A 26,691-nucleotide genomic window follows, 5' to 3' on the forward strand; every position below is an offset into this window, starting at 1 on the left:
GGGCACGGGGGTGGGGGGTTGTCCCTCAGCCTGGCCTGCGCCCTCTCACAATATGGGACCCCCAAGGGATGTAGCATTGTGCCAAGTGGCAGGCGGCCAGGGAGAAGCCAGAACCAGGACCAGGTGGCACGCTGCTCTCACTCATCCTGGTCCACTGCACCTGCTGCCATTGCTCGGTAGTGCTGCTGCAGACTTGGGAGAGGCTCCACTGTCGCAGCTGCATTCACCAGCTGTGAGCCCAGCTTCTGGTTTAGCGGCACTCCCCCTGTGGGAGCACACTGACCGCTAGGGGACAGCTCCTGTGCTGAGTGTCTGCCCACTGGTGGTCAGTGTGCATCATAGCAACTGGTTGACTGGTTGTTCCGATCGTTCCACCGTAATGGTTGCTTAGGCTTCTATATATATAGATTTTTATGTGTTCCAGCTTGCTTTCTGGGGATTTTTTCAATTTCTCTCTGATCATCCTTATTAACATCATTATTCATGGTATTTGCTGTTCTTTGCCTAGGTACTTATATCTGTCTATATTAATGAAGAATTCTTTCTAATATTTTCCAGTAGATGGCACTGAAATGACAAGATTTTTTTTATCTCTGTGATCTCCCACTCTTGCTCTCCATGGCTTCCTAAAGACAGTACAACAGTACAAAAGATGAATGATTCCAAAATTTGGTTCTTTGAAAAGATAAACAAGATAGATGAACCCATAGCCAGACTCATCAGAAAACAAAGAGAGAGGACCCAAATAAACAAGATCAGCAATGAAAGAGGTGATATAACCATGGACACTACAGAAATACATAGGATTACTAGCAGGCACTATGAACAACTAATATGCCTACAAACTGGACAAACTCAATGAAATGGCAAACTCCTAGAAACAAACAATTTTCCAAAACTTTAATCAGGAAGAATCAGAAAACCTGCATAGACCAATAACAACTGATGAAATTGAAACAGTAGTTTAAAATCTCCCAGCAAACAAAAATCCTGGACCAGATGGATTTACAGAAAATTTTTTTACCAAATATTCAAAGAAGAACCAACACCTATCCCCTTCAAACTATTCCAAAAGATTCAAGAGGAAGGGAAACTCCCAAGCTCTTTTTAAAAAGCTAGCATTATCCTAATTCCAAAACTAGGTAGAGACATTACAAAGAAAGAAAATTACAGGCCAATATCCCTGATGAACACAGATGCTAAAATCTTCAACAAAATATTTGCAAATTGAATCCACCATGACCAAGTGGGATTTATTCCAGGGATGCAAGACTGGCACAATATCTGTAAATCAATAAATGTGATACATCACAAAAACAAATTGAAAGACAAAAATCACATGATCTTATCAATTGATGCACAAAAAGCAGTTGACAAAATTCAGCAACATTTTTTGATAAAAACTCTCAAGAAAGTGGGAATAAAGGGTTCATACCTCAATATAATAAAGGCGATATATGACAAAACTACAGCCAACATAATAATACTCAATGGGCAAAAAATAACAGTATTTTCCTTAACAAGAACAAGACAAGGATGTGCACTTTCATCATTCTTATTCAACATAGTACTGGAAGTCCTAGCCACAGTGATCAGACAAGAAGAGATAAAAAGGAATTCAAATTGGAAAGGAGAAAGTGAAACAGTCATTATTTGCAGATTACATGATATTGTTCATAGGAAACCCTAAAGACTCCACCAGAAAACTACTGGACTTAATAATAAATGAATTTAGCAAGGTAGTAGGATATAAAATCAACATCCATAATCTGATGGCATTTTTATACACCAATAATAAACTCTCTGAAAGAGAAACTAAAAAAAAATTTCAATTTACCATTGTAAAAAAAAAAAAAGGAAAAGAAGAAAGAAAGAAAGAAAGGAAGAAAGGAAGAAAGAAAAGGAATACCAAGGTATAAACTTAACCAAGAAGGTAAAAGACCTGTACTTGGAAAACTATAGGACATTAAAAAATAAATAGAGGAAGATACAGACAAATGGAAATGTATATCATGTTCATGGATTGGAAGAATTAACATAATTAAAATGTTTATACTACCTAAAACAATCTATAGATTCAATGCAATTCCTATTAAAATACCAATGGCATACTTCACAGAACTAGAACAAATATTCCAATAATGTGTATGGAACTACAAATGACCCTGAATAGCTGCAGTAAACCTTGAGAAAGAAGAACAAAGTTGGAGGGATCACAATACCACTTATCAAACTATACTACAAAGCCATTATTACCAAAACAGCCTGGTACTGGCATAAGAACAGGTATATAGACTCATGGATCAGAACAGAGACCCCAGAAATTGACCCAAGTTATTATGGTCAATTAATATTTGACAAAGGAAGCAAGAACATTCAATAGAGTCAAGACAGTCTCTTTCATAAATGGTGTTGGCAAAACTGGACAGATACATATAAAAAGATGAAACTAGACCACTACCTTACACCTTACAAAAGAATAAACTCAAAATTGAAAAAAGACTTACATGTAATGCATAAAACCATAAAAATCCTAGAAGAAAACATAGGCAGTAAAATCTCAGACACTTCATGTAGCAGAATTTTTGCCAATACATCTCATAGGGCAAGAGAAACAATGGAAATATAAACGAATGAGACTACATCAAAATAAGAAGCTTCTACACAGTCAAAGAAACTATCATCAAAATAAAAAGGAAGCCCACTGTATGGAAAAACCCACAGATGTGTGTACGGTGGGAGGCTTCGTGAGGCCTTTTGTCATGGTTTTCATGCTTAAAGATTCATCAATCTTCTTTATCTTTTCAAAGAACCAGCTCCTGGATTTATTGGTTTGTTTAATTAATTAATTAATTAATTAATTTTTTTAAATCATGAAAAATCAACGAAGTGCTGGTGAGGATGTGGAGAAAAGGGAACACTAGTTTACGTTTGGTGGGAATGCAGACTGGTACAGCCATTATGGAAAACAGTATTAAGTTTCCTCAAAAAGTTAAAAATGGAACTTCTGTTAGCCCTAGTGACCCTATTTTTGGGAATATATCCTAAAATCCCTGAAACACCTATTAGAAAGAACATAGCAGCTAAGATTTGAAAATAGCCTAAGTGCCCATCAGTAGATGAATGGATAAAAAAGATGTGGGATATGTACACAATGGAATACTATGCAGCTGTAAAAAAGAGGGGTCTCTTATCCTCTGGGACTGCATGGATGGACCTGGAGACTACTATGCTAAGTGAAATAAGCCAATCTGGGAAAGAAAAATATCACATGATCTCACTTATTTGTGGAATCTAATGAACAAAATGAACTGACCAATGAAATAAGACCCGAAGCATGGAGGCATAAAACAGATTGACAGAGCTTGATATGGGAATTGGGGGGAAGAGAAGAGAGAAACCAAAGAACTTATATACTTACTAGAGGCCCAGCGCATGAAATTCATGCAGGGGGTGGGGGGAGGGTTCCTCAGCCTAGCGTGAACCGTCTCCAATCTGGGACCCCTTGGGGGATGTCTGACTGCCTGTTTAGATATCCGGCAGTCAGATATCCCTCTCGCAATCCAGGACCGCTGGCTCCTACCTGCTCACCTGCCTCCCTGCCTGATCACCCCTAACCTCTCTGCCTGCCTTCCTGATAACCCCTAACTGCTCTCCCCTGCTGGCTTGGTCTCCCCTAACTGTCTCTCCCTTTGCCCCCGCCACCGTGGCTTTGTCTGGTCTAATTAGCATATTACCATTTTATTAGTATAGATAGGCATAGCTGATGGACACAGGCAATAGGGTGGTGAAGTCCTGGGTGGGGAGGGTTGGGGTTGGCAATAGGGGGTTAAAGGGAGGGTAATGCTACCAACAATATATATATATATTTTTTTTTTTTTTTTTTTTTTTAACAATATATATTTTAAAAAAGAAAATGCCACCAGTAAAAAAAAGAGTACAGCTGATACTTGGGGGTGGGGTTTGTTTTGCCTTCATCATAATGGTGACCCCTGATCTCCATGGGGTCCCACCCCAAGCAACCCACCTAGGGCTCAGTCATAGATGGAAACAGCAGTTCTACTTCAATAGCTTTTGTTTTTCAGATAATATGCTCCTAGGTCCAACTCCAAGGGCAACAGGTGGTGATCTTTGGGAGTCCAAGTGGTGGCAGGGTCTCTGTGATTCCATTTCTTTTTCTGAAACACCACCACACAGCCCAACAGTGGAGAGCTGAATGGCAGAAACCTGTGCTCTGTCAGGCATCTGCTGACTCAGACACTGTTCACTCTGTTGCTGATCACCCTGCTGGGATGTGCCCTCCCCGCTGTCCCCACAGCTCTCTGCTCTTCCTGCCTGAATGGATCACAGACTTTCTCCCCTTTCCAGGCCTAGCCAAAAATGCTCACCTTCAGGGCTGCATCTGAGGGCCATCTTCGCTTTCCTCCCTTCTCATCTCCCTTTTTATTCCCTGTTACAACCTTTAGGTGTTTCAATGTGCGGATCTCTCAGACATGCCTCTGCATTGAGCAAGGAATTCTTTGTTGAATTTTAATTGGTAAACTGATTGTAGTTTCGGGGGGAGAGGCCACGGGGATGTCTCATGCCTCCATTCCTTTGAGAATCTATATTCATCAGGGATATGGGCCTGTAATTCTTTTTTTGTAGCGTCTTTATCTGATCCTGTGATTAGGGTAATGCTGGCCTCATAAAAAGAGCTTGGAAGTGTTCCTTCCTCTTGGATTTTTTGGAAGAGTTTGAGGAGTATAGGTGTTAGTTCTTTTTTGAATGTTCGTTAAAATTCCCTTGTGAAGCCGTTTGGACTAGGGCTTTTGTTTGCTGGGAGTCTGATTACTGCTTCAATTTCATCAGTTGTTATTGGCTTATTCAGGTTTTGTGATTCTTTCTGATTCAGTTTTAGAAGATTGTATTTTTCTAGGAATTTGTCCATTTCGTCCAGGTTGTCCAGCTTGTATTTCTGTGGTGTCAATTCTTCTCCACTTTTGTTTCTGATTTTATTTATTTGGGTCCTCTCTTTATTTTTTCAAAGAACAAGCTCCTGGATTTATTGGTCTGTTTAATTAATTAAATAATTAATTAATTATTTTAATTTTTGGCTTCTATGTCATTTATTTCTGCTCTGATATTTACTTCCTTACACTTACTTTGGGCTTTTCTTATTTCTCTCTTTCTAATTCTTTTAGTTGTAATGTTAGTTTATTAGAGGTTTTTCTTATTTCTTGAGGTATGCCTGTAGTGCTATGAGGGCTGCTTTTGCTGTGCTCCATAGATTATGGGTTGTTGTGTGTTCATTTTTGTTTCAAGATGTTTTTTATTTCTTCCTTGATTTCATTGGTAATTCATTCATTGTTTAATCACATGTTACTTGACTGTTTTTGAGTGTTTTTATTGTAATTGATGTCTAGTAGTATGCTATTGTGATCCAAGAGGATGCTTGACATGATTTCAATCCTATTTTACCTGTAGAGACTTACATTGTGTCCTATCATGTGGTCTATCTTTGAGAATGTCCCATGTCGATCTCTCCCTTAAATTCTCCAAGAGCTTTTTATACATTTATGTGCTCCTATATTGGAAGCATATGTGTTTACCAGGGTTATATCCTTTTGTTATATCTAACCCTTTAGTATTATGTAGTGGCCTTCTTTGTCTTGTTATGGCCTTTGCTTTTAAGTTTATTTTACTGCTACTCCTGTTTTTTCTTAAGTTTCCATTTGCATGGAATTATTTTGCCATCCCTTAATTTTCAGCTTGTGTGAATCTTTCATTCTGAGGTGGGTCTCTTGTAGACAGTATATATACAGATCATGTTTCCTTATCCATTCAGCTAATCTATGTCTATCAATTGGAGCATTTAATCCATTTACCTTTAAGGTTATCATTGATAGGTACTCATTTACTGTCACTTTTTCTTTATAGCTATGTTCCTCTTTCTCTCTTTTTCTTCTTCTTCTTAAAGCACTTCCTTTCACATTTTCTGCAATGCTGGTTTGGTGGTAATGCACTCATTTACTTTTATTTATTTATTTTTGGCCTGGGAAGCTCTTTATTTCCCCTTCAATATTAAATGATAGTCTTTCTGGATAGAGTAGTCTTGAGTTCAGGTCCTTGTTTTTCATTACTTTGAATACTTCATGCCAATCTCTTCTGGCCTGAAGTTTTTCTGTTTAGAAATCAGCTGACATTCTAATGGGTACTCTCTTGTAGGTAACTAGTTCTGTCTCTCTCTTGCTTCTTTCAAAATTCTTTCTCTGTCTTTAATGTTTGTCATTGTGATTATGATGTATCTTGGATGTGTCTCTTTGTGTTCATTTTGATTGGACCTTCTTTGCTTCCAGAACTTGTGTGACTTTTTCCTTTATCAGGTTAGGAAAGTTTTCTGTCATTATTTCTTTAAACAGTTTCTCTATTCCTTGCTCACTTTCTTCTCCTTCTGGATAACCCTATGATGCAGATGTTGTTACATTTCATGTTGTCCCAAAGTTCCCTTAAACTATTCTTCTGTTTTTTACTTTTTTCTTTTTGCTGCTCTAATTGGGTGTTTTCTTCTATCTTTTCTTCCAAGTCACTTAATTGATCTTCTGCCTCAGTTAGTATACTTTTGTTTCCTTCCAGTGTATTCTTAATGTCAGATATGTTATTCTTCATCTCCAACAGATTCTTATTTATGGTTTCTATTTCTTGTTTCATGCTGTTGTAGTTCCCTCTAAGTTTCTTAAGTATCCTTATAACCATTGCTTTGAACTCTATCCTATCTAATAAAAGACAAAAGGGTAATTGACCATACCTTCACTATGCTTCCCATTGGCTAATCAGGGCAATATGCAAATTAACTGCCAACAAAGATGGCGGTTAATTTGCATATGTAGGTGCAATGCTGGGAGGCGAAAGGGGAAGGATGGAAGAAGCCCGCTGCCACTGACGGTGATCGGAAACTGAGGCGGCAGCCAAGAGCCCCCAGCCAGTGATCACGGGAAGCAGGGGTGGAGCCAGCGATGGGAGCTGGGGTCCCCTGCCCAGGCCTAACGCCTTGGCCAGAGGCATTAGGTCTGGGCAGGGGCAGAGCCTGTGATGGTGGGGAGCTGGGGGTCCCCTGCCCAGGTCTAATGCCTGAGCCACAAGCATAAGGCCTGGGCAGGGGCAGAGCGGGAGATCGCAGAGATCTGGGGGTCCCCTGCCCAGGTCTAATGCCTGAGCCACAGGCATAAGGCCTGGGCAGGGGCAGAGCGGGATATTGCGGGGAGCTGGGGGTCCCTTGCCCAGGTCTAATGCCCCGGCCAGAGGCATTAGGTCTGGGCAGGGGTGGTTCCAGCAATTGGGGATAGCAGGAGCAGAGCAGGTGATGGTGGGAGCTGGGGTTCCCCTGCCCAGGCCTAAGGCCTTGGCCAGAGGCATTAGGCCTGTGCAGGGGTGGAGCCAGCGATTGCGGGGAGCAGGGAGGGAGCTGGCAATGACGGGGAGCAGGAGCAGAGCCAGTGATCATGGGCAGCAGGGGCTGAGCTGACGATTGATGGAGCTGGAGGTCCCCTGCCCAGGGCTAATGACTTGGCCAGAGGCATTAGGCCTGGGCAGGGGCCAAGCCGGCGATTGGTGTGAACTACAGAGGAAACACCTTTTCTGACCACTCATTGGCTAAGCTCCCTGTATGCCACTGGTAATAATCTTAGTAACTTGGGTAATAGGAATCCAAATAGGTGATCTAGGGTTTTTCACCACACTCCTGGCGAAAAAAATGAAGGTCCACTGCTGGAGGGTTAAGAAATGTCATGTTCTGTCCTAGCTGGTTTTGCTCAGTGGATAATGCCTTGGCTTGCCGATGGTTGGGTCTGGGTTCAATTCTGACTAAGGGCATGTACCTAGGTCCCAGGCTCCTCCCTGGCCTGAGCCCAGGTCAGGGCTCATGCAGGAGGCAACCAATCAAAGAGTTCCTCTCACTTTGATGTTTTTCTCTGTCTTTCCCTTTCTCTTCCACATTCTCTAAAAATCAATGGAAACATATCCCCAGGTGAGGATAAAGAAAGAAAAAAATGCCATATCCTATGAAAAACACATCTTGAAAATGCCTAAAGAAAGTTGTCATTTTTTCACGGTAAAGGGACCGGAGTCTGTGTTGATGAAAACACCTTGGTGGCTGCGGTGACTGGCAGTGGCTGTAGCAGCGGGGTGATGGGGTGATGGGGCTGGTGCCTTCCCCTATCAGCCCGGTCACCTCCCACAAAGGGAGGCCAGACTGTGGCTTAGGCCCACTCCCCAAGGGGAGCAGGGAGCAGGGAGTAGGACATCCCCTGAGGACTCCCAGTATGTGATAGGGGGCAGGCTGGACTGAGGGGACCCCCCCTCGAGTGCACAAATTTTTGTGCACCAGGCCTCTAGTATCTGATAAATTGCTTGCCTCCATTTTGTTTAGCTCTCTTTCTGGGGTTTCCTCCATTTTTTATTTAGGGGTTGTTAATCATTGTCTCCCCAGTTCTGCTGCCCCTTTTGTATTTGTTTCTGTGTATTAGATCAAATTGCTATGCCTCCCAGTCTTCAGGGGTTGGCCTTAATTAGTAAGAGTTTTGTGGGCCTCAGTGGTATAGTCTTTTAGGTCTCCTGAGTTGGTTGTTCTAGGAATGTCCCTTATGTGAGTTATTTGGACTCTCCTGTTGTAACTGGGCCTTGAATGTTATTGTCCTGCTTGTGGGAGACATCTCTCAGGCTGGCTGACTGTGAGGCTCATCCCAACCACATTGTGTGAGCTGTTGTGTAGGTGCTGCTAGGACAAAACAAAGCACAAAAACAAAACAAAACAAGAAACAAAACAGAAACATATAATAGACCCCTATAACCACAAAAGCAACCACAAAGGAAGAGAGAATTAGGAAGAACAAAAGAGAACCATAATAGGACAAAAAAAAGGGAAGAAAAGGGGATATGAAAGCATAGAGATACAAGAAAATAAGAATAAGGAAAAGGGAAAGGAAATGTTATAAAAAAGGAAAAAAATTGTACAAAGGAAAATAGAGGAGATAGAAGATAGACAAAAAATTAGAAAAGAAAAAACAAAGACAAAGCCGGAGAAAGAAAAAAAAATCAAGTAAGAAAAGGAGAGGGAAAAATTAGATCTATGAAAGAAAAAAGAGAGACTAAAAGAATAACAAATCAATAAGAAGAAAAATGAAGACGATAAAAAAAAAGTAAGGTGGTGTTGTTCTCTTTTCTTCTTCCCAACTCTCTCTTCCTTTGTGGTTGCTTTTGTGGTTGTAAGGGTCTGGTGTATGTTTTTGTTTTGTTTCCTGTTTTCTTGTTTTTGTTTTGTCTAGCAGCACCTGCAAAACAGCTCGAACAATGTGGTTGGGAGTTTAGTGCCTCCTGGGAGCTCTCTTTGGATCCTGCTCTTCTGATGACAGGCTGACTCTTTTGTTTGCCAATTCTGGACCCCCCGGGAGGTACTTAAGTGCTAACCACTGTCAGAAACTGTCCTTTAGTTCTCGGCGACCAGTTTGAAGCTTCAAGTGATCCACAGTTTGTGTCTTTCTCCACAGGACATGCCTGCATGTGGGAGGGGCCCAGTTGCACTCTAAGGCCAGTTTGTCAGCAGCAGGGACCCCAGGGCTGGGTCAGCTAACTTTTCCAGGTTCTCTAGGCTCTGCCTCTGCTTGCATTCGCCTGCCAGCCAACTATCTTAGTACTCAAAAGTCTGTTTTTGAAAGGGCTTTAGGCAGAATAGGGAGTCTAGACATCTGGGTCTTCCATGAGGGGGAAGTGCCATTCAGATTTCAGGGAAAGTGGGTGTGTTTCCCCTTCCCAGAGCTACCCCTCGTAGAGTGGCCCAGAATATTTCCCTGCCCACTGCTGGACAGAGATCCTCATATACAGTCCAGGGGGATCAGCTGGAAACCTGGAGTTTTTATCTGTTAGGTTCCTGGGTTAGTGAAGTAGACAGCTCTACCCCCGAGCCAGTGACTGGTGCTTCCTGGAACTGATCTAACCCCTAGGTTTGGCTTCTGCTGTGCCTCCTCTGCAAAATCAAGATGCAGGGTGTGGCAGACAGGCTCCTGAGGGTAGGGCGGGCTGTACCACCTAGGATGGGTTTCTCCTTTTCCTGACCTGTGGCTTGTGGAAAGGGCCAGAGCCTCTGAGGTAAAATGGCCATTACGGTTTGGGGGATATGACTGATGCAGGTCTCCTGGTCACCTCTTTTCCACATCTTCCCCCAGTGCTTCCTACCTCAGCCTCTCCTCAGGCACCTTCAGTCCACACTGCCCTCCCTCCCCTGAAGTCTCAGGTAAGTAGCTGCAAATGAAAATCTTGTGATCTGGGTTTTCAAAAAAATAAAAAGAGGAAAAAAACCTGTGGCTTTATCTCTGACCTGCTCCAGACTCCCTGGTGGCCAGCAGCCCTGCCACCTTTCGTGGCTGGATGTGAGTGGGCTGCTGATCTGGGCTCTGGGGCTCTGGGCTGTGGAGCCCAGCCTGGGTTCCGGGCCTCAATGTCTTCAGGGAAAGGATCCTATCATAGTTGGGAGGTCCCTCTTCACTCTCGGCTTGCCACCTGGGGAAGCTGGGTCCAGGCCCTTTCCCGATCTCACCCTTCCTACCAGTCTCCAGGTGTTTTCTCTCCCTTCTTTATATGTCTTCTCCTCACGTGGAACTCAGCTGGTAATTCCAGGTGAATTTTTTCCAATTTAGTTATATTTCCAGTCTGTCTCTTGGAGGAGGTATAGAAAGGTCTGCCTATATGGCCACCATCTTTCTCCTCCTATCTATGGATTCTTCCAGGATTTTTATGGTTTCACAATTTACATTTAAGTCTTTTATCCATTTTGAGTTTATTCTTGTGTGTAGTATAAGTGGGTGATCTAGTTTCATTTCCTTTTGTTTTTTTTTCATGTGTCTGTACAATTTTTCCAACACCATTCATTGAAGAGACTGGTTTTACTCCATTGTATACTCTTACCTCTTTTGTCAAGTATTGATCGACTATAAAGGTGTGGGTTGATTTCTGGGCTCTCTGTTTCATTCCATTAACTTATAAACCTGTTCTTGTGCCATTACCAGGCTATTGGCATTACAGTAGCTTTGTAATATAGTTTGATATCCTTCCCTGGCCGGCTTGGCTCAGTGGATAGAGCATCAGCCTGTGGACCGATGGGTCCCAGGTTTGATTCCGGCTAAGGGCACATGCCTGGGTTGCAGGTTCGATCCCCAGTAGGGGGTGTGCAGGAGGCAGCCGATCAATGATTCTCTCTCATCATTGATGTTTCTATCTCTCTCTCCTTCTCCCTTCCTCTCTGAAATCAATAAAGAAATACATTTTAATATAGTTTGATATCCGGTATATGATCCCTCCAACTTTATTTTTCTCAAGATTGCTGAGGCAATTTAGGATCTTTTTTGGTTCCATATACATTTTTGGAATATTTGTTCTAGATCTGTGAAATACAGCATTTGTAGTTTAATAAGAATTGCATTGAATCTATAGATTGCTTTAGGTGGTATGAACATTTTACTGATGTTAATTCTTTCAATCCATGAACATGGTATATGCTTCCATTTGTTTGTATCTTCCTCTATGTCCTTTTTCAATGTCTTATAGTATTCTGTGCCCCGACCTGCAGGGCACGCTTCGTGGGTACACCGCACCAAATCCTGCAAAGGAATGAGAGGATAGGAGACTCGAAGAAATGGAGGCAAGACAAAGTTCTGATCAAGCCTCAGTTTTATTTTTTACAGCGGGTGGTATTTATGTTGTTTCTAGAGGAAGGGGGTGGGCAAAGGAAGTCGTTAAGGATGTAACAGACTTTGGAATGTCGCAGCTTATCAGCGGAGATGTAGCTTGCTTTGTGCTTAGGGTGAGGGTATGTTATTTTTTAACTCCAGGCTAAATCGCAAGGTTAACTTTTAACTCCAGGCCAAACCGGGAGTTGGCTTGGAGGAGCCAAAAACCTCTTGTTGTAAGCTGGAGATGTATATGTGATTTATAATGGCTCCCAACAATTCCTCCCTTACCATTTAGTTAAGGGTGGGCATTAACCAACTGGGGGAGTAGTGACCTGGTTCCTCCCATGAGATCAGCAGATCTCACCTCTGGTGGCTCTTGGTATCTTTTGGGGAGGAGAGGCAGAGCCAACAATTATATATGTATGGATACCAACCTCTATGCAAACCAGGTGTGCTCACAGAGAAATCCAGAGGCGGTCGAGAAAATTTTGATTTTCTGTTTTGACCTTCCCTTGCAGTGCTTTGCCCTGCACCCAGACGGTACCCATACCATACCTCTATATAGAGTGTAGGTAAGCATTCCTCTGGCTTTATGCTGTCCCCGTGGGGAGGGAGCTCTGGCAATCATAATCACGTTCTCGGTCTATAGTAGTTAAACGGTGGTAGTGAACCTGAATGGGTTTGGCCAGGATGCTATCAATTTGCTGTTTGACAAAACTTGTCAGTTTCTTAAAAGCCCATGGACCAAAGGTTAAAATTAACAGTAAGCTGACAAGGGGGCCAAGTGCAGGAAGCAGGTAGGGGAGTAGGCCATTGAGTCCGCTCCAAAGGGGGTTTTCGAACAGCTCTCTTCGCCTTTTCACCAGGTCTTCCTGGAGTTTTCTTATCTTGTCTCAGACGATTCCAGATTTGTTGGCATAAAAACAGCAGCATTCCTGTAGGGCTAAACATATTCCTCCCTGCTCTGCTATAAGTAAATCTAATCCTCTTCTATTTTGTAAAACTACTTCTGCTAGGGAGTCAATTTGGTCTTGGAGATCATTGATAGTACCTGAAAGAGCCTGAACATCAATTAACTGATTAGATAATTTATTATAGGTATGTAATGCGGTTCCTAATCCAGCTGTGCCAGTGGCCACAGCTCCAGAGACTCCCAGTCCTATAAGTAAAGGAATAAATTGGACAGCCCGCTTACTGCGTCCAGCAATGTAATCAAGGCTGGGTAGGGGGACAGGTTCTCCCCCTGGAATAATATCAATGTCAGGGAGAATACTAGCCTGAACACATAATCCTGTCCAGTTTAAAGGTAGAGCTGTATAGGCCATATTACCTCCACATACAAACACTCGTCCAGGAGCGGGGCAAAGGGAGGAACTGTGATTGTGAACGGGAGAGCAGTTAACAAAGCTAACGAAGCCTACATCTAGATCATAACTATTATTCTGGGGGAGTTTTTGTAGACATGAGGAAAAGTTGAATGCAACAGGTTGAGTTCTAAAGGGCAAACTGAGGGTACAATTATTATTAGAAGTGATGTTACTGATGTCATCTGGAATGACAAGGGGCATAGGTGTACCTAGGGTCATGCATAGCAAGGGATGGATTGGAGGCATTTAAAGCACGGAGTGTGGCTTCTAAGATATCAGAGGTTTGGGTGTCTAGATCTACTCCTTGTGATTTAGGTAAGGCTAAAGGGTGATAGTGGAGGGGAGGATACATGTTTCTAATGAATTCTTCAATTTGGTTCTGAACTAGGGCTTCCCTAACTCTGTCAGAATTTATAGTATGATAGGCAGCTTTCTCATTTGATGACCCATCAGTAAAAACAGTTAAAGCTCCAGGAATTGGTTCCTGCGTAGTATTTTTTGGTATAATGATGGAGGTCTTATATAAAAATTGTAAAAGTTTATCTTTTAATAGGTGACAACTAAGTTCCCCTGAATATCCATTTAACCCAATTTGCCAATTTTAAGTCAGTTTGAAATAGCATTTATTCTTTTAACTTTACTTGTCCTAAGTTATGGACAGTAAATGACCTTAATTAAATTTCTGGTATTAGTTTTTGGGTAAATTTACATAAACTTTGTTTAAGGAGACAAAACACAAATTATTTAATTTAGCTTTTGAGGCCCAATATATTGATTTTTAATTTTAGTTAGGCATCTGAAGGAAACCTTTTTACTTCCTTCCAGACAGCTTTCTTTCTCACACAAGCAACAAATGTAAGAAACATGGTTGCCCTTTGAGATTTTAACAAATACTGTCGCAAAGCTATATATTTCAAGTGATTATTTTAAAAAGGCAAAGCGAAGCAAGTAAATTTAGTATTTAGTAAACTTTTGATTCACAAGGGACAAATGCTGCCCCACCTCCAGCCTAATTTAAAATGCAGCGGCGAGGAGCTTTTGTTATTTCAAATTACATCTTAAAATTCTACTGCTGTATTTTAAGAAATATTAAACAAAATTACTTGTTTTGCCCTTTCTCAGAGGCAAAAACTTAAAATATATTTATTAATTTATATTTGATAAAGCTTTCCATGTGATTTCAAGTATATTAAATTGGCTTTATTAAAAAACCTTTAAGAAGAGAGAATAAACTTTTGAAAGCATTTCAGGGCCCATGAAATGTCCCAAAGTCATTCCTTGGTTATAGTTTTGAAATCCAACTTGAAAGACCATCAAATATATACGTATATATATGATTTAAAGATTATATACCTTTTATAATTATTAAGAGATATCAATTAAATTAAAACTGATCTTTGTATATAAAAATTTCGGTTGGGATGACAGAATTTATCCTCTTTTTTAATCAGATCAATGAGTAACATATTTTGAATTCTAATTATTTTAGAGAAAGCACAAGATTTTCTTAAAAATAAATTTCTCTATGTTAGGCATTTAGTTACCACAATTATAATTTTTCCCAATTTGATTTAACTAGAACTTTTTAGCTGGCAAGTCAAATATTTAGCATTTCTCAATCAGTAACATTTTTAGAAATAAACTTCAAAAAATGCAGGACATAATCAACCAACAGATTTAATTCTGTTCTTTAGATTTTGTACGAAGTACACTTAGGTCTTATTTAATTCAGTATTATGTCACTTCAAGATACCTAGGTATAAACTCCAAGGTCTTAAATTTCACAACAGATTTGGAAAACCACACTTGAGGCTGGCAAAGCAGGCCTGGCCCCAGCCTTTGATTTTAAAACGACCATAATTTTTCCTCTGGGGAAGGCCAACAAACAAGGTTGTAGATACATTGCTTCCTGCCCCTTGCTAGTTGGTGGGAAGTTTCAATATTGGCCTGGGGGAGGAAGGGGGGGGCTGTTTTCCCTGGAAGAACAGGTTTGGCCTAGCCCGGATTAATCAGATGTAAATTGACCACATTCTTTAAGAATTTGCTACAGGTGGGAAGCAACTAGCCCCTTTTCTCATTAGAAATGTTTTGGCCAGCCTTTTCAATTAACAAAGGGCCGGTTTTTTACCGGGCTACTTAGATTTTTATAATTAATATAGATCAATAATTCTTGAGATTCAAATCTAAATTATTATTTTAAGGCATACTCTTTAGCAAATTTTTGTAACAGAGACAATTTTACTGAATTTCTTTTTCAGCCTTGAAGTTAACTTTTTAACACCCTTCATTAGCATTTAAAAACTGTTCTTTATTATTGAAATGCCAATCCTGCTGCTAGAATCTAGTCAGCATCTTTTTTCCTTTGGGTCAAATTTGCCATTTTTCTTAGGAAATAATCAGTCTTGGGTTTTATTCTGTACATTTGTAAAGAGATTTTTAGCTCAAAACTCTATCTAAATGTCCAAAATCGGATGATGCGCGCTTTTAGTTCCAAGCCAGTTTTTCTCTTTACACATGAATAGAAATCCCAGATGCATTTTCTAAATTTTGTAAAACTTTTTTAATTACGAGAAGGAGATTTTAAATTTGAATACTGGGGAGGAGGCGTCCATATAGGATCGCCATGTGTTCCTTTTTCCTTTCCCCTACATATCCTGCTTTGGGGGAAGTTTTAGCAAATGACTCAGATGGCGTATTTTTCCCCAAAGTCATGCTTAAGAGAAAAAGATATTTTACATTTTTTCCTATTTTGCTTTCTAAAGTCATGGCTAGCACCCAAGGTAATCTTAGCCAAAGTTTGGTTGTCATAAGATGTTCTCCAGTAATTTTTAAATAAAACACCAAGTAATCTCATTGCAGGAGAGCCCATAGTTCTGCCCTCTCCTGCCATCTCTGAATCTCTCCGAACCAGAGAGAGATTCGGCAGCGGGGTTTCATTTCTTAAAAGTAAAGAAGCCTTTTAAATCTTTCTTTTTAACCCTAAATCCTCGTGCCTTGAGGGACTCCCTGAGTCCTGTAAGAAGCCTTTTAAATCTTTCTTTTTAACCCTAAATCTTCGCGCCTTGAGGGACTCCCTGAGTCCTTTAAGAACAGGTCATGAGAACTCAGAGCCTGACCCATGTCTTAGCCTCTTCCACGTAAGCCTCCGGGACGTATAAACCCCGTACCAGGTCAGCCCAGGAGTCGACAAGGAGACGAACCAGCGAGGAAGATGCCAACCGTCACCTCAAAGGAGAGGCCCCTGTTCACGTGTCATAGGTCTGGATGTTGAAATTCTCTGCTGAGACTACTTCAGTCCTGTTTATGCCACAGGTGTGTTTTCCTACGTAAGCAACCGGTTGGTATAATCCGCCAACTCGGGCCCCTAGATCAGAGCTCCCCAGATCGAAACTTGTTTTCAAGTGCCTTCCTCGGAGCTGCTTCTGCAGCTCACTCTTCCTATGTAAACAGCCGGTTGGTATAACCCGCCAACTCGGACCCTTGTGAGGCAGGTAACCTGCTAGGACCCTCAGGCATTCACCAGTCGGGAGTCAGGCACCCCATGAGTGCTCACAAGGTGGACGGCTTGCGTTTGTAAGTAGGCAAGGAGTTTTCCCGGAGTAACAGTGACACAAGTTCTTACTGGTTTACTTCTAATTTAGGGTGGACGGTTTAAGCTTTAAAGTAGGCAAAAACACTTACTTCAGAGTCTCAGCTGGAGTCCCCATTTTCTCAGAAAGACCACTAAGACAAGGTGAACGCAGGGTTTTTAGAAGGAGTCAACCACGTGGAACGAAACCAAGGGACAAGCCTAAGTGATTCGGAGTTCTCTCCTCCGAAATCGGGTACCTTTCACTCTTCCCCGAAACAACAAGAGAGTGCTCAAAGTGGACTAGAGGCAGGAGACAAGGGGGGAGGCAATGAGGGAAGAGAATGCCTATCCAAAATAAATGCGTTCACTTACCAAAGCAACAGGTCTGACTCGCAAAGTGGGTAAGCAGAGCGGCGACCAGGAAAAAAGCAGGCTGACTCACAGGGCGATCCCAGTGGTGCCAAGGGGACGTCGGCCGGACATAAAAAGTGAACGTTCTGAGGAGGATTGGAGAGCGGAGATCACGTTTGGGCGCCAGTTATGCCCCGACCTGCAGGGCACGCTTCGTGGGTACACCGCACCAAATCCTGCAAAGGAATGAGAGGATAGGAGACGCGAAGAAATGGAGGCAAGACAAAGTTCTGATCAAGCCTCAGTTTTATTTTTTACAGCGGGTGGTATTTATGTTGTTTCTAGAGGAAGGGGGTGGGCAAAGGAAGTCGTTAAGGATGTAACAGATTTTGGAATGTCGCAGCTTATCAGCGGAGATGTAGCTTGCTTTGTGCTTAGGGTGAGGGTATGTTATTTTTTAACTCCAGGCTAAATCGCAAGGTTAACTTTTAACTCCAGGCCAAACCGGGAGTTGGCTTGGAGGAGCCAAAAACCTCTTGTTGTAAGCTGGAGATGTATATGTGATTTATAATGGCTCCCAACATTTCTGAGTTAAGTTATTCCTAGGTACGTTATATTTTGTTGTTGTTGTTGCAATAGTAAGTTGGATTGTTTTCTTAGTTTCTCTTTTTGAGAGATCATTATTGATGTATAAAAGTGCCACTGATTTCTGTGAATTAAATTTGTATTCTGCTACTTTGTGGAATTAGGTCTGATAGTTTTTTGGTGGAATCCTAAGGGTTTTCTATGAACAATAGCATGCCATCTGTGAATAGTAACAGTTTACTTACTCCTTTCAATTTGGATGCCTTTTATTTCTTCTTATCTGACCGCTGTGGCTAGGACTCCCAGTATTATGTTGAATAACTGCCCATTGAGTATGATGTTGGCTATAGGTTTTTTAATATATGACATTTGTTATGTTGAGTTATGATCCCTCTATTCCCACTTTGCTGAGCGTTTTTATCATAAATGGGTGTTGGATTTTGTGGAATGCTTATCTTCATCTATTGATATGGTCATGTAATTTTTATTCTTCATTTTGTTTATGTGATGTAGCACATTTAATGATTTGTGAATATCATACCAATTTATTGCATCCCCATAATAAATTCCAGTTGGTCATAGTGCATGATCTTTTTAATGTATTGCTGGTTCTAATTTGCTAATATTTTGCTGAGTATTTTAGCATGTACTAGTATGTTCCCATAAGGGATACTGGCCTGTAATTTTCTTTCTTTGTAATGTCTTTATCTGGTATTGGCATTACTAGCTTCATCAAAAAGGCCTGGAAGTGTACTCTCCTCTTGGATTTTTTTTGAATAGTTTGAGGAAAATAGGTGTTAGTTCTTCTTTGAATGTTTAGTAAAATTCCCTTCAGTATTATGTGATGGCCTGTTTTTGTCTCTTTTTCCTCCCTGGTATGCTTTATTAGTCTACTAGGGCAGCCACAAACAAAATGCCACAAACTGGGAAGTCTAACAATAGAAACTATCTCATAATTCTGGAGTCTAGGAGTCCTTCAAGGTGTGGGCAGGTTTGTTCCTTCTGGAGTTTGTAAGAATCTGCTCCAGGCTTCTCTCCTAGCTTCCAGTGGTTGCTGACAATCTTTGGCTAGGACTTCCAGTACTATGGCTTCTGCCTTCATCTTTCCATGGCATTCTCCCTGTGTGTGCTTGTTTTCGTCTCTTATTATGGCCTTTGCTTTGATGCCTGTATTGTCAGATATGTGTATTGCTTCCCCAGCATTGTTTTTTTTTAAATTTTCATTTGCATGGAATATTTTTTCCATCCGTCCACTTTCAGTTTGTGTGAATGTTTTTTAAAAAAATATATTTTATTGATTTTTTACAGAGAGGAAGGGAGAGGGATAGAGAGTTAGAAACATCTATGAGAGAGAAACATCGATCAGCTGCCTCCTGCACACTCCCTACTGGGGATGTGCCCGCAACCAAGGTACATGCCCTTGACCGGAATCAAACCTGGGACCCTTGAGTCCACAGGCTGACGCTCTATCCACAGAGCCAAACCGGTTAAAGCTGTGTCAATCTTTTGTTCCTGGGTGGGTCACTTGTAGATAGAATATATATGGGCCATGTTTTCTTATCTGTTCAGTTACCCTGTGTCTTTTAAAAAAAATCCTCACTCAAGAATACGTTTTTTTTTTCTTTTTAACACCAAGCAACAAATGTAACAAACATGGTTGCTTTTTGATCAAGAATAAGTTTTTTAAAGTTGATTTTAGAAAGAGAGAGAGGAAGGGAGAATAAGAGAGAGAAAGATAACCATTGATGTGTGAGAGAAACATCATTTGGTTGCCTCCAATACACATCCTAAACTGAGCATTGAACCTATAACCTGGGTATATGCTCTGAATGAGAATTAAACCCTCCCTCCCCCACCCTTCAATTCATGGAATGATGGTTCAACCAATTGAGGCACACTGGCCAAAGGTACCCTGTGTCGTTTGATTGGAGCATTTAATCCATTAACATTTAAAGTGACTATTAATTTGTATGTATTTATTCACAATTTATTTTTATAATTATGTTTCTCTTCTTTTGTTTTCCTTTTTCTTAATGAAGTTTCTTTTACCTTTTTGGCAATACTGGTTTGGTGGTAATAAACCCCTTTAGCCTTTTCTTTTCTGGCAAGCTCTTTATTTCTCCTTCAATTTTAAATGGTAGCTTTGCTGGGTAGAGTATTCTTGGGTGTAGGCCTTTGTTTTTCATCACTTTGAATATTTCATAGCATTCTTTCTGGCCTGAGATGTTTTTATTGAAGATGACATCTATGAGTTAGATGGGCAAGGAACCCAACCCAGCACAGGGCACCTGCTACTCTCATTCCAGTTCTCTTTCCTTAGCAATGCCATTCAATTTCTCTTTTTATGACTCTGGTCTACTGAGAGCCACTATTGCCCCTGCTAGAGCCGAGAGTGAGTGATGTGACTGAGATTGTATGCACTGGCCCTTTAAGAAAGCCATTTCCCTTCTCACCAGGGAAAGTTAAATTCCTGCTGATTTTCTAGTTCTCCTGGCTAGGGTGCCCAGCTTGGGGCCGAGGCCACTCCCTTCTCCAGGGGGAATCTCATTACCTGAGATATCCTTCTGGATTCTCTCCTAGCACACCTGGTGTAAGGCCAGCCTTTTTGTGGCTCTTCCCTTTCTACAGGTTTTGTGGGATGTTACTCTCAATCCTTAGTTATAACAGTTCTGTTCAACTAGTCTTCAGATAGTTATTCGGTTGATTTTCCCATACTTTAGCTACTCTTCTGATATGGTCCTGGGAGGAAGCAAGTGTAACTTCCATCTATCTACTCTGCAGCCACCTTGAACCCCTTCAACATTCTAAACTTTTATGCTTCAAAAGACACCCCTAAAATAGCAGCAGAGTAAGTGGGAACTACACTGACACACTCCCAGGACTAAACTGAAATTACAGCTAAAATACAGAAAAACCATCCTGAATAATCAACTGAAGACTAACTGGAGAGAACCATAATAATCAAGGACATAAAGTAGAGTCACATAGGGACTGGTAGGAGGGGAGGAGGCATGAAAGGGCTGGCCACGCTCCCATAGACAGCAACTGAAGTTCCAGAGAGATATTTCATCTAGGAGGGAGCGTTTCTCATTGAGAACTCTGGGGTCTAACCCCAAAGCTGGGCCTCCCAGACTAGAGAACCATAACTGAGAAGGCCCACACAACATCTGGGAGAGACGGCTGGAAATGCAGGCACCCTCGTAAAGGGCCAATGAATAAAATTCAGTGTGCAGCCACATACCTTGGGCTCTGGCAGAGGGAGGGCAGAGAGGACTGGAGCTGTGTGAGCAGAATCCAGATTTGGGGTTAGACCTCAAAGGCAGACACCCGGGTTTCCAGTGCTGAGTCATCCCTTCATACTCCAGAGGACATCATTCTCGGGCAGAGCTTTACCATCCAGGAAGCTTTTGCATTTTGGGGAAGAAGTTGCCCCAACCTGTTGGAAAATATCTTTCCCCAGCCGGTGGGCAATAGCCCAAGGCTAATCAAGAATGAATAACAATCGGATTGCAGGCAGAGGCAGATCAGAGACTTTTGAGTCATTGCCTGATATAAGTCAGGACCCAGGGCTAGGAAAAGCTAACCTTGATCCATATCAGGCACCTAGCCCCAGCAGAGGGAGCCACCAGCTGTGGGTCGCTGATAGCTCCAAAGAGGGTACTCAGGGCCGGTTACACACAGCATCTGACATTGTCCTGCACTAGAGATTGGGAGTCATAGCAGAGTTACCTAGTACATAGACACAAACCCAAGCAGGCAACCAAAATGGGAAGACAAAAAACAACAGTAAGTCCTAAATGAAAGAACAAGAGAATTCTCCAGAAGAAAAACTAAATGAAATGGAGATAATAAATTTATCAGATATAGTGATCAGAATAATGATGGCAAGGATGCTCAACAGCATGAGAAAAGATATAGTAACTATGGAAAAAGACCAGTCAGAAATAAAGAATGACATACTAGTAACACCATAAAGAACACATTAGAAGGAATACACAACACAGGGGAAGCTGAAGGTCAGAACAGTGAATTAAAATAATAAATGAAATAAATTAATTAAATTTTTAATTCAATAATAGTGTGAAGGCCTAGGACATTGATGACCGCTGCGCTAGACTTTATAAACACTGTCCAACAAGCCCTCCCCTGCTTCCATCCAACAGGTAAATTAAACCTGGTGACTACAGTATGTTAATAATAACTCAATAAAGCTATTTTTAAAAAGCAGAGAGAGGATTTTACAATCCAAATATGATGCAAACTAAAATACGACATAATTTTTATTATTCAGAGATTTTAAGAAAACATAATTTATTTGACCCTAATAATTATATTTTATCCTGCACTGATTTAGTAAAATAAAATTACATTTCTCTTTCTGTGGCCGCATATAAATTATTTGGTTCTACAACAAATTACACACACACAGTAAGTAGGCTTATAGATTTTTAGAATCAGTCTGAAACATGAAATCAGCCTAAAATATGAAAATTTAATAGAATGCCTTTGTTTTTTCCTCATTTTGATCTTTCTGGGAATTTGCCTTTCTTTTATCTGTGTGACACTTAAAGCTTAGTGTCCCAGGGAACTTATTTAATATCCAGTTTAAGTAAGGAGTTCAGTTTCCTCATTGGGAATAAAATTGTGATAATATTAGCTAACTCAAAGAGTGCTGGGAATATTCAAAATCATGTTAAGCTATTTTCACATAGTAGGTGAGTGAGTAGTAGTAGTAATTCATTCAAAATCTGGTTGTGACTTCACGAAATTTATCTTGGATTTTATTTTGAGGCTTCATCCCTCCCTCCCCCCACCCCAGTCTGCAAAAGTAGCTTTGGTACACAAAACACTCAACACTCAAAATGGCAAGCCTATCCATTGGAGGATAAACACGTTTTTCTGATTTTCTTATCTAAGCTTAAATGTGGAAGTCTGGACAGGAATAGGTTGTGGTTAGCAACATGGGGAGTCCCAATACTCACATTTTTTCTTGCAGTCCACATAGATGTTTTGAATTTTTTGGGTACACAGTCTTTTTATTTCATAGTAATCAAGGAATTTGCTGACACTCATTGCAAAGTTGTAACTGGGAAGCATCACTAACACATTGCTTATGAAGACTTTAGTGAAGTCAGAAATTTCATTGCCTGTGATTTTTGGGTTGTGGGCACACAATGCAATATACAGATCATGTATCATAGAAATGTACACTTGGTTGATAGTAACCTTATTAACCACTGTCACCACAATTAATTTAATTAAAAATTAAATAAAAGAGGATTAATTATAAAAAAGTAATGAACCTCCCATAATAAACTTCCTCAAGATAACTAAACAATTCTCAGATAATTACCAATCTAGCAGATGATCCCTGAGAAAACACTCATTATTTAAGTCACTAAGCTTGTTCATCTTGATAGCTTGTAACATGGATTTATTAATTATAGAGTTAAAGAGAAGGGCACTCATCATGAAGGGAGATTTCAGAGATAGATTGTGGGGTGAATTGACTAGAAATAGTGAGGAGAAACTGGCTGGGTGAGGACCAGGTCACCATAATAGTAATAGGAGGGAGTTGAGGGGCCCTGAAGATCAGTAAGAATATGAAACCGAGGTGGAGAGAGAAGGACTTCAGGGGTGTCATGGCACTATGGTTTTGGCTCTTGCATGCTGGAGCAGTGGTCAGATTAAGAAACTTTGTGGTATCCATAAAAAAGATGGTGTTTAAAATGGAGAGGGATAGAACTCAGGATTCAATATTTTGATATTGGAAATTTGTTTTTTTGTTCCATTGACCCTATCTGGCACAACAGGCTCTCTCTGGCATTGAATTTATTAAAGAAATAAAACTTACCTATGCTTTACATCAGTACAACCTGAAAATATTTCAAAGTACAGGGATGGGCTGGCTCCAAAATGCCACAGAAACCTTTTACTGAAGTGTCAGTGGGACTTCGTACTAGTTGAGGTAGTTCCTGTGCGTCTGTGTTCTTGTACAAGATCTTATGTCCTCAGCGAAGAATTTATAATAATGTGCTCTGAAGACCATCAAGCCAGAGCTGGGAGGGTTGTAGCACCTTTTGAAAATTAGTGTTGGGGGGACAGGTTCCTCTGTGCTGAAACAGGTCAGTGGTTGACTGATTGGAATGTTAAGTTGTGTACTCAAAACTGAGGAGCTGTGAGTGAGAGGGAACCTATTGTCAAGCCCCATAGATATTGCTGTAATCAAAGAAAAAATTCTTCCTAAACGACATATCCTTCCATTTCTTACAGGAAATTCAGCTGTTATAATCTGTGCGACTGTTGTATATGTGGTCTGTCATTTACCGAAATATCATATGTGGCATATAACTGTAAAAGGACAGAACACAGGTAGAATCTATAGGTAGTAAAAAAGTGACTGACAATACCACCACTGATTCAGGGAATGAGCACGAACGCATAACGCCTGCTTGGCTTATTATGCAGGGGCTCAAGTCTTCCTCACCAGGCACAGTACCGCTTCGTGGAGAAGGCTGCAAAAGAATGTGCTTGGTCCACACACTAAGTTTCCTTTTGTTTAAGGCCAACACCTAAAATTAGGGAATGAGCCTGGAAGCTCTTTTGGTAAAGTTCTACCACTTCAGGCAGAGCTAAAATGATTAACACAGTTCAAAGTTCATGTTTAAACAGAAGTTTAACCAAGGAATGTTCTAAAACCAAACAAATCCTATTTGTGATAATCACCAGCAGTCACACTCTCTTCAAATTTTATAATCAGAGAAGGAAGACAGGGAGAATCTACTCCTAGAATCCTGCTAAAATAAGGTCTCAAAAGAAGGGAAAAGGATTTCATGATAACTACATTTGTTGCATATTTCCTTGTTTTCTTCAGAAAAAAATCTCATTTGAAGAGTCAGGATGATGTGCTGCATTAAATTAGGCAGAAGTCATCCCATAGCACCTCCCACCCTCCCATCTCCCTACTGTGCTTCCAAGTGAGTGCTGTTCAGATTTTAGAGCTGAAGGACCAAGTCTGGGAGAGGGGGGACATTTCAAAGGAGATAAGTGGTTTGCACATGTATATTGCAGATTTTTACTCTTCTTTTTCTTTAATGAAACTAGAGTGATACCAAGCCCAGCTCCTTCAGATGGCCTAGTGCCTCTCTCTTTTTCTTCCTTTCTCTTCCCCATTTCCTTTCTCTCCCTCTCTCCCCTTCAACTTCTATTTTTCACATATTCAATAAATATTTGCTGTTTTCCAAAAAGCATAGTTTTCAAATTCCTGGAAAGTAAGTGCTTAACAATTATTATTTTATTCTCTAGCTCCTTCATCCTCATTTATTTAATATATTTCCTGGAGAAAATGGAAATTGTGGAAAGTCCTTACCAATGACCTGTATTATGGAATCAATGACGATGCTGACCACAGTTGAAAAGTAGTTAAAGAGGGTGAGTTTGATGTAGGCAGCAGTACTACTAGAAAACAGGTAGCTTCCCAGGTACATGAGAGGAACAGCAGACCAACCATACAGCATAAAGATCAGCATTGTGTCCAGAAAGTTGTAGTCTTCCACAAATGCACGCAGTTCACAGTACTTGAACACTCCCTGAGACAAATGCAGAGTAAGGGCAGGTGAAGGACACAGTGCAACAAAGAGCCAAGCCAGACACTGAGGAGACAGCAACCACTGCATCATTAGCACCTAAAACTACTCATTACTTAAATCAGCTTACCCAGTAAAAAAAGCCTTAGCTTCACCCAGCCAGCTGGCTCAGTGGTTGAGCATCAATTCATGAACCAGGAGGTCACGGTTCCATTCCTGGTCAGGGCACATGCCCAGGTTGCAGGCTCAATCCCCAGTGTGGAGCGTGCAGGAGGCAGCCAATCAATGATTCTCTCTCATCATTGGTGTTTCCATCTCTTTCTCCCTTTCCCTTCCTTTCTGAAATAAGAGCTAGCCTTAGCTTATGAGCCTGAACTAAATTACCTCTTCCTCAATAGAGAACTCTCATGAACAGAAGGACTATACTTCTATTTTCTGTTTTCTTCCCCCATTTGGAAAATATTACTTTTTATTTCCTACCCTGACCCCATGATTAAAGTCAAAGTAATTATGTCTGCCTTAAGCCCGACTCTGAATTTTCCCAGAAAAACAAATGACCTAAGAAGTAGACTCTTTCCCTACAGATTTTCCCTGGGGCTGCTGTCATATTATGTAACCTCTCTTGCATAACGCCACACACTTAGACTGCCCCCAAGCCCCTCCTATCAGGGGCCACCTTATTAATTTATTTCTTAATCCATTTGCAAATCAGACAAAGAAGCATAACTTTAGATTGCACTAGATTAGGAGGAGGGGAATTGCCACAGCTTTTAAAGAATTTTCCAGAAATATGTATGATTATAGTTGGTAATTACAGTTTCTCTAAAGATAGCCAGGATGCCTCTTTGGAGCAATCATAGAATTGTTTAGTAAGGCTACTAATAGAGGAAAAGAAGGATTAAAATAAGAATAGCCCCTATTAGAACCTTATGATGCTCTTAGAGGTAGTTTATATTTAAGCAATAGTGTGTAGAGAAAGTATATGTAGAGAATGAGCCAGCTTAGGTGAAGGAACCTGAACAGCTATAACTACAGTTGTTTCCCCCATTCCAATTAAGAGGGTGAAATAAAAAGAATAAATATAGTCAGAAAAATAGCAAGTAACCTAGCAGCTTTGTTCCAAGCCTTATAATGCTTAGAGATGTCTCAGAATCTATTTCAAAGAAAATTTAAATAGCTATTTGGATATATTGGATACATGGAAACACATATCCTATTTTTAGGTAAGGTATGACTCAACATGATAAAAGTGTAAATTCTCCCAAAATTACTCTAAATAGAAATAGAAACAGGTATTTTTGAAATTAGATTAGCTAATTTTAAACATTACATGTAAAAACACACAACATGTCCAGATAGTCAGGAAATTCCACAGAAGATTAATGGGAAAGGTAAGAAAGGTCAATACAGAAAACATAATTAAATGTATTACAAAACTACCATAATCAAAACATATTGGTAATGAAAAATTACAGATACATTAATGGAATAAAGAATATAAAATATACTTAAATGAGTATTATTAGTTG

At 40.6% G+C, this 26,691-nt stretch overlaps 1 protein-coding gene across 1 annotated transcript in view; it reads right to left on the reverse strand.

Moving 5' to 3' along the window:
• Positions 1 to 26,691, reverse strand: part of LOC139009403 (phospholipid-transporting ATPase ABCA3-like) — a 383,929-nt gene that overhangs the window by 31,437 nt on the left and 325,801 nt on the right. Inside the window, exons 21-22 of the mRNA XM_070413702.1 lie at positions 24,946 to 25,165; positions 22,559 to 22,723 (exon numbers count right to left, since the gene is read on the reverse strand). Of these exons, the coding sequence (XP_070269803.1) occupies positions 22,559 to 22,723; positions 24,946 to 25,165 (385 nt within the window). The remainder of the gene's footprint in view (positions 1 to 22,558; positions 22,724 to 24,945; positions 25,166 to 26,691) is intronic.

This window comes from Myotis yumanensis, unplaced genomic scaffold (assembly GCF_028538775.1).
Source record: "Myotis yumanensis isolate MYYU_CA2020_CCGP unplaced genomic scaffold, mMyoYum1.0.hap1 SCAF_4, whole genome shotgun sequence".
Lineage (NCBI taxonomy): Eukaryota > Metazoa > Chordata > Mammalia > Chiroptera > Vespertilionidae > Myotis > Myotis yumanensis.